This window comes from Giraffa tippelskirchi, chromosome 2 (genome assembly GCF_054371585.1).
Source record: "Giraffa tippelskirchi isolate mGirTip1 chromosome 2, T2T-mGirTip1v1.2.pri, whole genome shotgun sequence".
In the NCBI taxonomy this organism is placed as follows: Eukaryota; Metazoa; Chordata; class Mammalia; order Artiodactyla; family Giraffidae; genus Giraffa; species Giraffa tippelskirchi.
In genome coordinates, this window is record NC_137276.1 from 188,712,935 (window position 1) to 188,726,936 (window position 14,002).

General features: G+C 35.5%; 1 protein-coding gene across 3 annotated transcripts in view; it reads right to left on the reverse strand.

Moving 5' to 3' along the window:
* Window positions 1–14,002, reverse strand: part of TBC1D23 (TBC1 domain family member 23) — a 53,730-nt gene that overhangs the window by 24,501 nt on the left and 15,227 nt on the right. For all 3 annotated transcript variants that reach the window (XM_081572471.1, XM_081572470.1, XM_081572472.1), the window contains exons 2-8: window positions 12,463–12,574; window positions 10,521–10,626; window positions 9,201–9,405; window positions 4,866–4,989; window positions 2,027–2,151; window positions 1,889–1,935; window positions 938–1,041 (exon numbers count right to left, since the gene is read on the reverse strand). In XM_081572471.1, the coding sequence (XP_081428597.1) occupies window positions 938–1,041; window positions 1,889–1,935; window positions 2,027–2,151; window positions 4,866–4,989; window positions 9,201–9,405; window positions 10,521–10,626; window positions 12,463–12,574 (823 nt within the window). The remainder of the gene's footprint in view (window positions 1–937; window positions 1,042–1,888; window positions 1,936–2,026; window positions 2,152–4,865; window positions 4,990–9,200; window positions 9,406–10,520; window positions 10,627–12,462; window positions 12,575–14,002) is intronic.

Sequence of the window (14,002 nt, forward strand, 5' to 3'; positions counted from 1 at the left end):
TAGTGCAGTTTATTTACTATGTCTGAAGAATAAAAACTATTCTCTTAAAAGGCTGGAAAGAAAAGGATAAGACTACCTCGCCATCTAACTTAGTCAACATTGTTGGGAACTGAGGTAATCTACATAAGGCAATTATTAAAATAACTGAAATTAGTCCTGAGAAACAAATCTCTTTTATAATTAGTTTTGAGGGAAATGTTCTTAAAAAGTTTCCATCATCTGCCTCCTGGACACACTATACTGAACATAATTTAACCTCATCTTAATATTTCAAGGACATGATAACTTCCAACTAACAATCATGATGGTAGAATGCCTTAAAAATAAAAAAAAGACAATAATGTTCTCATGAGCACTTGAGGTCACAAATTGTTTATAAATGGTACTTCCATGCCTCCTTCATTACTAGCTTTAGAATCTAGAGTTTTAGTTTCTAGAAGTTCACAGCACTTGGACTTCTAGTCTGATGTCACTTCCCTTGAAGGCACTTGACTGCTCTGAGAAAGGTTCAAGGTCTCCATGGAGCTTAAGTGACCGTTTTTTTGTGTAGAAGACAGCTCAGCATCATTAGAAGTTGGAGTTTTAACTTTAACTCCAGATAAAGAAGGCATAATGATACCTCCTCAATCAGATTTCTGTAACACAATTTTTAAAGTCAAGGAAGCATTAATTTAAGAAATACCTTATAGTCAATTTTCTCATGATCAGAAATAATAATCAGAGAAGAGCTAAAATGGCTCCTAAAATATTTGTATACTATCTTTTTAAAATGTCTATTCCTCTACTAGGGAGAATATTTATAGTGAAAAAAAATCACACAAAACTGTAATACACAGAAAGAATGACAACCTAGAGTATTTTAACTGAAGTGTATATAACATAAACATAAAACAATGCACAAAATGTGAAATACTGCAGGTCATTTCTTGTCTGATACCTTCCTAAATGAAGCTGGTGTTTTACTGCAATAATACTGAGCCAGAGAGAAAAGGTCTTCTATATCTTCTAGATTCAAACTGGATGGAGTATTTTCCAAGAACTCTGAAATAGGATTATAAATAAATTGTAATATTTTCAAAAAATTTTGCTTGTAAAGTATACAACAATAAACATTATTTATATATCAAAGTTGGTTTATCTTCAACATTATAGTTTTATAAATGGAATCTCAACAGTGATGCACAGAAAACTGCTTGAAGAGATGTGGATTTTCCCCAAAGGCGCTGAAACTCTTAATATAATCCTGCTATCAGTGACTGATGGTGTCTGGCAATCAAATCAAATTCATTAGCCTTGATTAGAATACTGTGATTTATTTAACAAACACAAATGCTAGGGCCCCTGTAAATAAAAAATAACCAAGAAATGGTTCCTGACTTAAGGCACTTTGTCTTGCTTGAGAAATATAAAGATAAATCATATAATGTAGTGAGGTAAACACTGTAACACAGACAGTACAATGTGCTGGGTACTACAGAGAGGAAGTATTAATAACTAAATCTGTGAGGTCTGGAGTAAGGAGAACCCAAAAGGAGGATCAATGTTTCAACAATGGAGATACTTACAAGAGTCAGGTATTCAGAGGAAAATTAAGGAAGGAAGGGAAAGGGAGAGAGAGAGAAGACCAGCTTATTTAAACACTGAAACCAAAGAAATAGTGTACAGAAAAGAACTGAATGAGTGAAAAAAACATGTAAGGGATGAATGAAGGTAGCAAATCAGGGGAGACGATCTTTAAGGCCTGTATGTGGACAGTGTGTAAGATTTGAAGGGAACCTCAGAGCTCTTCTAGACTAATCTTCTAAATTCACATAACAGATGAGAAAACTCGAGTTTTAGAAAATTAAGTGACTTGAAAAATGTTTTCTCCACATTAAGTGATACTTACGGATAACTTCTTCTTTGCTGTCAGACTCCTGCCCTAAAATGACTTCTCTGTAAAAGAGAATCACATGAATTTGAGTTAATTATTAACAGAGCACCCTGAGAACAGAGAGGAGAAAAATGCAGCCAACTTGATACTTACTTTGCATTAACAAGGATTATTAACATTAAGAAATAAATAAAAAATGGATCTGCCTGTTGTAGATATCCATCCCATATTGCCTGAGTGACTTCAGGGGAACAGAAACAGGCAAAAAGGCTTCCAAGCTGTAACCAGGAAATGAAATGAGAAATATAAACCACTGGAAATGACTTGCTCTTTTTAAAGTATTGAGGCAAATGCATAAGTAACATTATAACAAACTGTCCGTACCTGATACTTAACGTGGACCTTAATTTTACTGTATGTAATGCAAAAGAAGACTATGCGGATTCAAGGCACAATGAAGCCACTGACTAGCTGTGTGACTCAGGGCATGTCACTTAACCTCGCGAGCTTTACATTTCTCCTTTTTTTTTAAAAAGGAATATTACCCATGCTCTACCACTGTTTTGATGAAGAGAAAGATAACTAACCCTTAATATCTAAAGTAACTTAAGTTAGCATGTATCTGCCATAGCATAATACCTAGCATAATTACCCATGAGCTCTATAAGGTAACTACTACAGTACTTAACTCGCTAAGTAATTGTAACAATCAAGCATGGTAATTTCAGTTAAGAGCACCAAATGACATTGTAATAACAATTTAAAGGCCAACTGTGCCCCAAGCTTACTTGTACATAATTTGAAACAAATGAGACAACACTGATGTCCTGCAAAATGTTTCAAGAGCTCAATGGTTTTCTACGTCAATTAAAGAATTGTTAATGTAAATTTCTCTAAAGCCCAACTGTGTTTTAAATTGCATGAATTTAGGGATATTTTTAGATTATTCCATTTTTCTTAGATACAGAAACAATTCTTATTTATAGGTTTAAATTTAAAACATTTTTAATGAATAAAGGAAGCTAACAAGAACACATATATTTAGGAATATTTTATGCCAGGTACTAAATTACTGCCACATATCTTTTATTAAATGTCTCTTATTTTAAATATTCTCATGACAGGCTTTCAAAGTAGACATTTTCCTCCCTGTATTATAGGTAGGAAAATAAACCTGTATGAAATAACCTTCCTAACATCACAGAGCTAGTGAGTGGTGATACTTGGACTAAAAAAAACGCCTGAGACTCCACAGCTGATGTAACTGCTATTACAGTTGACCACGAAACTTTTAAAGTACAATACATAATGCTTCTAATGTTTTTTGTAGTTGTTTAAAATTTACTATTAGAAATAAGGAAGATGCAAATATAAACAGATAAGGCACGGTCAACATTAACTTCACTTAGCCAAACTAAAGCTACCTCCGCATCATTCTCAGTGATGAGTTCTCAAATCACAGGAACTGGTTTTGCTTTATCTCATGATTGGAAAAGAAAGACTCCATTCCATAGACAAGATACTGGGAGCAAGAATGAACTACTTGGGAAACTGACAAAGAGAAACTGGTTGTTTCCATAACCAGTTAAAATCTACAACCAGCACTGAGTACTAATCCAGAGTTCTGGCCACAGAAATGGCATTTCTCAGGCATGATGTGACCAGAAAGGCGTCTATGAAAATATTCAAATTCTTAAAAGAAAATTTGTTACTTCGATACAAATAAGTAGATTTAATAGCAACATATGAATCTCAGAGAACCTACAATTTTATTATTTTTACTCAAAGTGACAAGACTGTAGCCAAAAAGCAACGAAAGAGCAGGCTGCTGCAGCTTGAGGTTTAATATGCCAGAGCTGAACCAGTTAGGGTCTCTAGTCAGCATCTCCTGATTGTTTACTCATCCCAGCACCCTCTGAGATAGATCCTATTATTACTCCCATTTTACAGATGAAGAAATCAAAGTTCAGAGGCTAAGTGTATTAAATAATACAGTTAATAAATGGCAGAAATGGAATCCTTTCTGAAGAAAAGTTAGGTAAGACATCATCAAGAAACATGTTAAAATTTTTGAATATATATATATTTTCTTCTGGAACCTAAACAGTGTTTTTAAAAGATCTTCAAGTTACCCTGTAAGAGCAGTTCTCAAAGTATGGTCTGAGGAGCCTTGGACATCTCCAAGAGTATTTAGAGGGGAGTTTGTGAGATCAAAGCTATTTTCATACTAATACTCAGATTTTGCCCTTTTCATATTCATTCTCTCACAAATGAACAACATAATTTTCCAAAGGCTACATGAAATATGGTATCATCACTGACTGAATAAAGAAATAGATATGAGAATGTACTTGCCTGTGATCTAACCAAACATCAATGAGATTTGCTAATTTAAAAATGCCACTATTCTTTCTTTTTGGAAAACAGTTCATTTTCATTTAAAATATTTATGTAAACATGTATTGGATTTATCACTACTTCTAAACAAATACCTAAAATTTCTTAATTTCTAACCAATGTGATCCACATAAATTATGGATCCTCAAAAAATGTTGAATGTAAGAGGTCCTGAGACCAAAAGGCTTGAGAACCACAGACCTAAAATAATAAAACTTCCCATTTAAAATATAAATATAGAATGACAGAGGACTGAGATGTATTTTATATTCTTTTATATCAATCATTTGATAATCTTAAGTTATTTTCTTCGTGATTGTAGATCAATTCTCAACACTATCAACAATTTAATCGCATGGTTTTAAAGTGAACTGATACATACCATATATATATTTACATATATTTCTAAAACAACATAATTTAAACTAAATGAAGAGCAAAAAAAATCTTTGAAGTGCTATTAATTTTAATCCTTTGCCTTAAATAATAATGGTCTATAATTTAGCACTTTTCTTTCTTTTTCTTTTGGGGAGAACTACCTATAGTTTCACAGAAAGCTATTTTTCATTAAGTGTTCCTACTTTCACTTTATTACCCAGTTGAGTGCATAGGAGTCTGGAGTAATTTTCTTTGTATCAAGAAAAGAACAAAGCTCAGGCTCATGGTATTGGATGAGTAATCGGAAAAGATGAAATGGTCTCCCCTTCAGGGAACAATCCCTAAAAGACAAGAGAAGCAAAGTTTCTTGCATTAATAGGTCAAAAATGATCATATCAGTAACCAGTCCTCGTGCAATACCCTCCTCCCCTCCTTACCCCAGAACATCCGACATAAGAGCATTGACAGCAAGCCTACCTGACACAACCGGGGGCAGACCTCTCCTGCTTATACCTAACATACCCAACCTGATAGGAAGAAATGGTACGTCTACAGCCAACTCTAGGAAGATTCTTTCCAGGTGAACCCAGGCAGCACTCAGGAGAAAGGACTACAGGGACCAATGAAAACAGAGGGACCACTTAGGTTATTTTGATAAGTTTTGGATCCCAAAGGGAGATCTGGAGAGCCCTGAGGAAGTCCAGCTCCCTTCTTTTTCTGCCAAATAAGAAAGATCTCCCAGGAAGGCTTCAGGTTAGCTCCATAGTTAATGTACTCAATTAGGAATCCTTCAGCAAAGGTCCAATTCTGAAATGGCCAGAGACGAACATTCCAAAAGAGTGGACCCAGAGCCGTGATTGGAAGTGGCCTGGGTACCAGATGCTCAGAGAAAATCCCAGGAGGTGCCAAACACTGACCTTACTGAGTAACTATACTACTTCTTGCCTTGTTCCCTGGTGTCTAATAAATCTGTCTAATGAATCATTAAAAATGTACAGGCCATCAAATTGCAGGCTATCTTAATAAAAGTCAGTATTTACTGAGAAAACACCATGTGCCAGACACTACAATAGACAGTTTACAATGTTATCTCATTTTATCTTTACAAGCAACTTTATGAAAGATACTATTATCACCCTCAATTTGCAGATGAGAAAACTGAGGCTTAGCTGTGGTCAAGCAGCTCAACCAAGGTCACGTAGCTAAGAAGTGACGGTACTAAGACTTGTACACAGAAACTGGACATTAAACCATTATACCATGCTACCCTTCCATATATGTCATTTCATATTTGAACTAGTGGTATTTTGGTAGATGAAGTCTTTAAAAAGCAAACTGTAAAAAAAAAAAACTGAAATAAGGTGAAAGATTTCCTGTAAAAACATTAATGAAAAGCACTGATAAATAATGTTTCAAAATGCTATTCAAGTGGGAATAATGAAAAATAATCTCTGCAAAACTAAGATCTAAGGTCAATGCCAGGATTTGGTAGGACCATTCATCTACCATTTTTAATACTGCAGATTAACAGCGAAGTTTTGTAGAAAAGGCCCTAATTTGCTAATTCAGATGCCCAAAGATAGAACTGGATTCATACTGACAAGACTACCTCCTCCCTTGTCTGAACACTTTCCCCACTCTATAAAGGCAAGGCGGTAGATTGCTAAAACAAAACACAGAGACACAGTGATAAGAAGACTAGGAACATATATTGTAAGGACAATTGCTTAGTTTGTGGGTCTCATCCTCGGAAAAAGTGGGACATCTCAGGGAATCAGCCATTGCAAAAGCATCTATTCATTTAATAGCTGTGTACTGAAAGTTACTCTCCACTGCAAAGCACTGTGCTTGATAGGATTCTACTCATTTTACATCTGACTCTCTAATAAGATATAGTGGAGTTTGAGCAACATTTTGTGGGGCTGGGGCCTATGCAGGGGTATTAACACTGACTCTGACTGGAATCCTGTGTTTCATGTGGAATTCATGGAAATAGTAACTGCAGTAACCTGACAAAGTATGTTACACAGCTCAATGTAAATCTCTACTAGTAAACCTCTACAATGTAGCCTTTACTAGTAACTACCACCACCAACATCCTGTAGAGAGAAAGCTGGAACATCATGTCCCTTGCTATTACTAGTTTTGTTACACTAAGAGGTGGTAAAAATATAAGCAGTTGAGAGACTTAGTATAACACAGTCATTCGGTTGTGCCCGACTCTTTGTGACCCTATGGACTGCAGCCCGCCAGGCTCCTCTGTCCACAGGATTTTCCCGACAGGAATACTGGAGTGGGTTGCCATTTCCTCCTCTATTAGTATAACGGAATGACTCCCAAATGTGAATTCTAGCCTCTGCTTTACCATGAGCATAGCCCTGTATTCTGGCATCTCTAGGTCTGCTTTCCTTACATGAAGCCCTATCGCTTCAAGGTCATACCGAGGTTCTCCACTCTGGTATGTATTAGAATTGCCTGGGAATTTAAAAATCGACATGGCTCTACACAGTCTACTTATATTTGAAATATCAAGGGTCATATGTTTTAAAAGTTCTTTGGCTGAACAGATATTTCTCCAAAGAGGACATACAAACTGCATCTAGGCACATGAAAAAAATGCTCAAATCATTAGCTGTCAGGGAAATGCAAACAAAAACCATAATGAGATAACACTTCACACTCAGTCTGGCTATAATTAAAAAAAAAAATGTTGGCAAGAATCTATAGAAACTGGGATCTTTAATCACTGCTGGTGGGATTGTAAAATGCTGCAATTATCGTGGTAAAGTCTGGCAATTTCTCAAAAGGTTAAACATAGATTTACCATATGATCCAACAATCTCACTCCCACGTACATATCCCAAAGCAATGTCCACACAAATACTTGTACACAAATGTTCATAGTTGCATTATTCGTAACAGTCAAAAAGTGAAAACAATCCAAATGTCCAGCAACTATTACATGAGTAAATAAAATGTGCTGTTTTATTTCATTGTACATACAATCAAATGTTACTCAGCAATAAAAAGAAATAAAGTAATGGTATTAATATATGCTATAATACATACCGATGAATCTTTAAAAGACAATGCTAAGTGAACAAAGGTAGTCACAAAAGACCACATATTATAAGGTTCTATTTATATGAAATACCCAGAATAGGCAAATCCACAGAGAAAGATGAGTGGCTGCCTAGGGCTGAGAGTGCTGGGGGAAAATGAAGTTGACTGCTAGTGAGTTCAAGGTTTCTTTTGGGGGTGACAGAAACATTCTAAAAAGGATTGAAGCTATGGCTGCACAATTCTGTGACTATACTAAAAGCCATGGAATTGTACATATTAAAAGGATGAATTTTATAATATGTGAATGATATTTAAAGCTATAAAAGAAAAAGAAAACAAACAAACAAAAAAGTTCTTTGATTCTAATAAGCAACCAGAGTGGAGAAACTTATAAGTTAAAGCACAAATGTCCAATCAAACTTAGATTCAAATCCTGACTCAGTCATACACCAGAGGTATAATGCTGAATAAGTCATTTAACTTCTGTCTTTGCTTCAGTTTCTGTAGTTGTAAATCAGAGATATATAGTGGTCACTGTTTAAGTGATAAAATACAAAAAGCACCCATGGCTAATATAGTGCTTTTCACACAGAAAAGCAGGGGGAGAAAAAAGGTAGTCATTTAACTATCAAGCTCCAGAACAGCAGTCCTCTTACCTGAGGTGCATACTGCAATCAACCAAGAAGCTCTAAATCTAAACAAACATCAATGCATGGCTGTCTTCATAAGAGATCTGATTTAATTAGTCAAGTATGTAAATGGGCATCAAGATTTTTAAACCCCGCCCCCAATGACTCCAATGTGTATCCAAGGTTTACTGAGCAGCCTAACCACTGCTCTAGATTATGTCAAAAGTTCCTTTTGGCACTAAAATTCTGACTACCTGATCCATACCTGAGAACTACAAGAATTCTTTCTGAATCCCCTCTTCCTACCCACCTCCCTTCTTCCTCACACCTCTTCCATCCCCCTACAACAACCCACACATCTGTCTAGACTCAGTTTAAGTGTCACTTTCCCAGAGAAGACCTTCCTGACCTCCAGGGCAAGTCAGGTCACCCCCATTGTACATTCCCACAGCACTCTGTATTTCACCTTCCTAACACAGCACACTTCCAATTACTTCAACATCTGTATTTCTGTAACCAGGCTGTAACCCAAGCACCTCACTGAAGGTAGCAGTACTCTAAAACTTTTACTTAGACACTGTAATATTATTTTTATAAGTGAAGAAGTCAAAATAGAGATACCATCAAAAAAGTATGAAAAGTTATACTGCATACGTAAACTCTAGAAGCACAAATTCTTAACTAAACAATTCTTTAAAAATATTTATAACCACACAAAGTCAAATAGCAATTATGATTCAAACAACCTTAAAAATTACTTGAACCTTTTACTTTACCATCAAAATAAATCTAACAACTTTACTTCAAAACAAGCTAGAACTTTCTTCATTTTACAGCTATAACAAACAATCGTGTTTTACCTGGGAATGTACTTATTCATGATCGCATAAAAGCAGTTGTATAAATCGCTTCGTGGCAGCTGAAGATGCACCAACGGTTTGAGGAGATGTATCCAGCTAAGGGTTGAGCTATACTTAATGTTACGGGATTTACAATAAAAGGTAATTACAGATTCAATATCCAAAAGTAATTGTGCTGCCTTCTCTTCTGGCACTGAAAGCTGATCTAAAAAATAAGAGTCAAAATTACCAAGGGCCTGCTAGATGTTCAGTTATTGGACAAAATATTTGTTTACAAAATATATAATACTATCTTACTGCATTTAGAGCATGTCAAGGACAAAATAAAACTACATAAAAGTACATCTTTCCTTATACTTATTCATATTCACTAGCTATTCAGGATTTATTAGCTTAATACTTGACCTACACCTATGTTATACATATATATATAAAATGTATACATGAAATATATGTATTATGTATACATGAAAGTAGTGAAAAGTGAAAGTGTTAGTCACTCAGTCATGTCCGACTCTATGCAACTTATGGACTGTAGCCCACCAGGTTTCTATGTCTATGGAATTCTTCAGGCAAGAATACTGGGATGGGTAGCCATTCCCTTTCCCAGGGGATCTTTCCAACCCACAGATAGAATCTGCGACATCACCCACATTCCTGGAAAGCAAAAAAGTGTTTTCCGAATAACAGATTATAAGGATCATCCTCTACCCCAGGACAGGCAGCTGGCACTAAGGCTTTGTTGAGGGGAGGAAAAGTGATTCATTCTCCACCACCAAATTTCCCATCCTTCGCCTAGTAATAATGTTTCGGTTGAGGTTAGCCCATTAAAAAGTCTATTCAGCCAATAATTTAACTAAAAAATGACAGAGAAACAAAAAGACACCAATGGACTATAGATGAATTAAAAAAGAGAAATATAAACCAAAATAAGTTAATCTTCAAAAGACCAAGTGGGGGATTTGAAACCTATTCACCCATGATCTATAATACCTTTTCTATAGCAGATCATAACTTATGACTTACAGAGAAACTTTTGGAACAGCTCCTTTTAATCTGAGGGCTGTATACAATCATACTGATCTTCAATAATATGAAAAACAATTTAAAAATACTAAAAATCAGACTCTCTTTCTTAAATGTTGACATTATTTCATAAGAATTTCAAAAGAGATGTTCTAAAACTATGCCCTTTCAATATATTCCAAATTTAACAAATCCCCAATTATAACAAGTTCTTTCTACTAAACAGTGACTCCTTCATCCAAAAATTATCATTTGCAGAATTTTTCACCATTTGAAAACGATTATTAAACTTACCAATGAACTCCAGACAATCTTTGTGAATAGCGTTCTGTTCTGGTAGGTCTAAAATACCATCCCACGATGCCAAACTATCACCTTTTCCTGCAACATTTAGAGCAATCTGGAAGAAAGAGAAAAAAAGCAACTGGCTTCTTATGTTATTTCTTACTCCTGAAAAATATGTTATAATAATAATAGAGGGCTGGATTTAGGGATAATAATGCATACTTCAAAAATTACAAAGTAAAATGTCTATATCAAATTTTACTACTTTATGTTAAACCTGTGAATAAAATGAATTACACAAAGTATTTACATAATATTTTGCACATGTAAGCTTATTTCAAGCAAACATCATTAATGCTATAGAATGAACCTTTATGTCCCCTCCCCCAAATTCATTTATGTTGAATGAACCTAATTCCCGATGTTTTGGTATTTACAGGTGTGGCCTGTGAGAGGTGATTAGGTCTAGAGCACTACATGAATGGGATTGGCCTCCTTATACAGAAAACCCTACTTGGCTCCCTTGTCCCCTCAACTATGTGAGAACACATTAAAGAATTACAATTCTTTTCAATTTGTGTTATGGTTATTTTTAAAGTCTTTATCTTTAGACTTTCATACTAAAATATTTCAGTGCTCTGACAAGGATTTGCTTTAAAATAATACAGTGGGTGGGGTGGGGAGAAAAGGATAGAAAATACTAATAAAATATAATCAGCCAAATGTTCACTTCAGTCACACAGTTGTGTCCAACTCTTTGCGACCCCATGGACTGCAGCATGACAGCCTTCCATATCCATCACCAACTCCCAGAGCTTGCTCAAACTCATGTCCATTGATCTGGTGATGCCATTCAACCATCTCATCCTCTGTCGTCCCCTTCTCCTCCTGCCTTCAATCTTTCCCAACATCAGGGCCATTCCTAAGGAGTCAGTTCTTTGCATCAGGTGGCCAAAGTACTGGACCTTCAGCAACATGGCCAAATGTTGACAACAGTTACAACTCAGTGATGGGTACGTGGGGGTTCACTAAACAAGTCTCTATGTTTTTGCATGAGCTTTAAATTTCTGTAACATTTAGAATACTAAGCACAGGTATAACTCCATTCCTGTTACATATATATATGGGCAGAGGGGAAAAAATAAGATGTGACACTGAGATATAACTATGTGTTTTACCTGTAAATGGTAGATAACAAATGATTTTTTTTTATCTTATCCTTTGCTTACACGTTTTAACAATGGGAAATACTTTTTACTAGTAACAAAATCTTAATTTAAAATTAAAAAATGATAATACACATGTACTAGAGAACAGCCGAAGCAGAAAATAGAGCAAAGGAAAATCTCATGTAATTCTAACACCCAGAGACCTATTTCCTCTCCCACCTTTTTTATTTTTTTTAGAAACATAGCAGATATAATTCCATATCTGCAATTATATATCCTATTTTACTCATTGGTTGCATTTTCCCATTTCACTGAATAATCTTCATAAACATAAATTCTAATGGTTACAAAAGGAAGTACTGCCTTTCAAAACCTAAATTATTAAATATACCAAACACTACAGAAACACGGGCTTCCCTGGTGGCTCAGACAGTAAAGAATCTGCCTGCAATGAAGGAGACCCAGGTTTGATCCCTGGGTCAGGAAGATCCCCTGGAGAAGGAAATGGCATCCCACTCCAGTATACTTGCCTGGGAAATCCCACGGACAGAGGAGCCTGGTGGGCTCAAAGGGCCTGCCATGGGGTCTCAAAGAGTCAGACACTAACACTTTCCACTTGCACAGAAACACACATTTTAGCAAGCTGCTCTATTCGATAAATTTTCTAAATGTGGAGTGTGCATAACATTATAAAGTCCTCTGCAACTAAGACAGCTGAAAATCAAAATTCTAAAATACTGTTCTTAAGTGATTACATTTTACTTGTTTTAGTTTCCAGTTACCTTCCAAACTTTAGCCCTCAGATCAGCAGGCAGTGGCCTCCCTTGAATTATATTTCTCAAAGTTTCAAGATCACAACCTCCTGCTTCCAGAGCTTCTTCAAGATCTTTTTCCCTGAAAAACAAGTCCTCCTTATTAAGATAAATTTTTATTTTTTTCCTTCCTCAGTACTTTCTCAATAAATATGGCCTATTAAAGGTTAGCCTGCAATGCAGGAGATGCAGGTTCGATCCCTCAGTTGGGAAGATCCCCTGGAGAAGGAAATGGCATCCCATTCCAGTACTCTTGCCTGGAGAATCCCATGGACAGAGGAGCCTGGGGGCTACGGTCCACAGTGTTGCAAAGAGTTGGACACGACTGAGTGACTAAGTACATACTAAGAAAAAAAGGTTCTCAGCAGCCAAAACGCAGTATCAAAGCATATGCTGCATTTTGTTTTCTTGAAAGGAAATCCCAGCTTTCATATAGTCAATCTACTCTTATTTTACACTTTTTTACACTTGGTTCTAGCAAGCTCAGTTATCTGTTTTCTAAGATTAAAGAAATTTAAAAACAGTAAGCAGAACAAACAGTATTAAGAATTCACAGTAACAGTAATATTCATAGTAGTGATAATGACTAATACTTTCTGTAGGACTACCCTTGTGCCAGGCACTGTTCCAAACATTTCGCATGTGTGTGCTTTTTTTTTTAATTCTTGTACTAACCCTATGAAGTAGGTTATAGTACTGGTCCCAGTTTACAGATGCAAAAACTGAGGTAAAGGGAGGTTGTATAGCTTATAGTCAAACATCTAGTAATAGCAGAGCCAGAACACAAATTTTAACAGCCTAGTTCTAGAATTTATGCTCTTAACATTATGCTCAGATAGAGGCAGGAAGGAGAAACCATAAAATTGAGCCAAGAATTCAAGGTATGGGAATACTAGTACAAAACTATACAGATATCGTGCCCAGAACAGTGCCTGGCTTACAGTGAACAGTCAATAAATGTTAGAGGAACAAAAAACACTCTAACGGCATCCCTATATTTATTATATATCAAAGCAAAATAATACCACATCAAGTACATTATCAAGTAAATCATCAAACAGTTATATTTAGTCTACTATGTTTAAGGAGAAAAGCAAGAAATAAATTTTATTTTCATTTATATATGGTCAAAATTTGTAAAATTATTTGTAAGTTGAAATAATAACTTAAAAACCTTCACAGGGGTATGGATTATTTTTTAGCTGTGAAATAACTACTTAAAATAGCTAACTCCCTCAGAATTCTAAAAAGCTAAGGTTCCAGTCATTATTTATAATTTTAGTATACAATGCATAAGAAATGTGTATAAATAAAAATCCCTGAGCCAGACAATTTCTCAAATTCTTTGGAGCAGGCTAAAAGGCAGAGCATTCCACTAGGATCAGGAAACCAGGATTCTGTCAAATATTTCTGGTTCTTGAAGAAAATAAATTACACCCATTACATATTCTCTCAGTAAGATAATGTAAATCTCCTCTATTCATGGAATTCCAAGAATATTAGTTTAAAT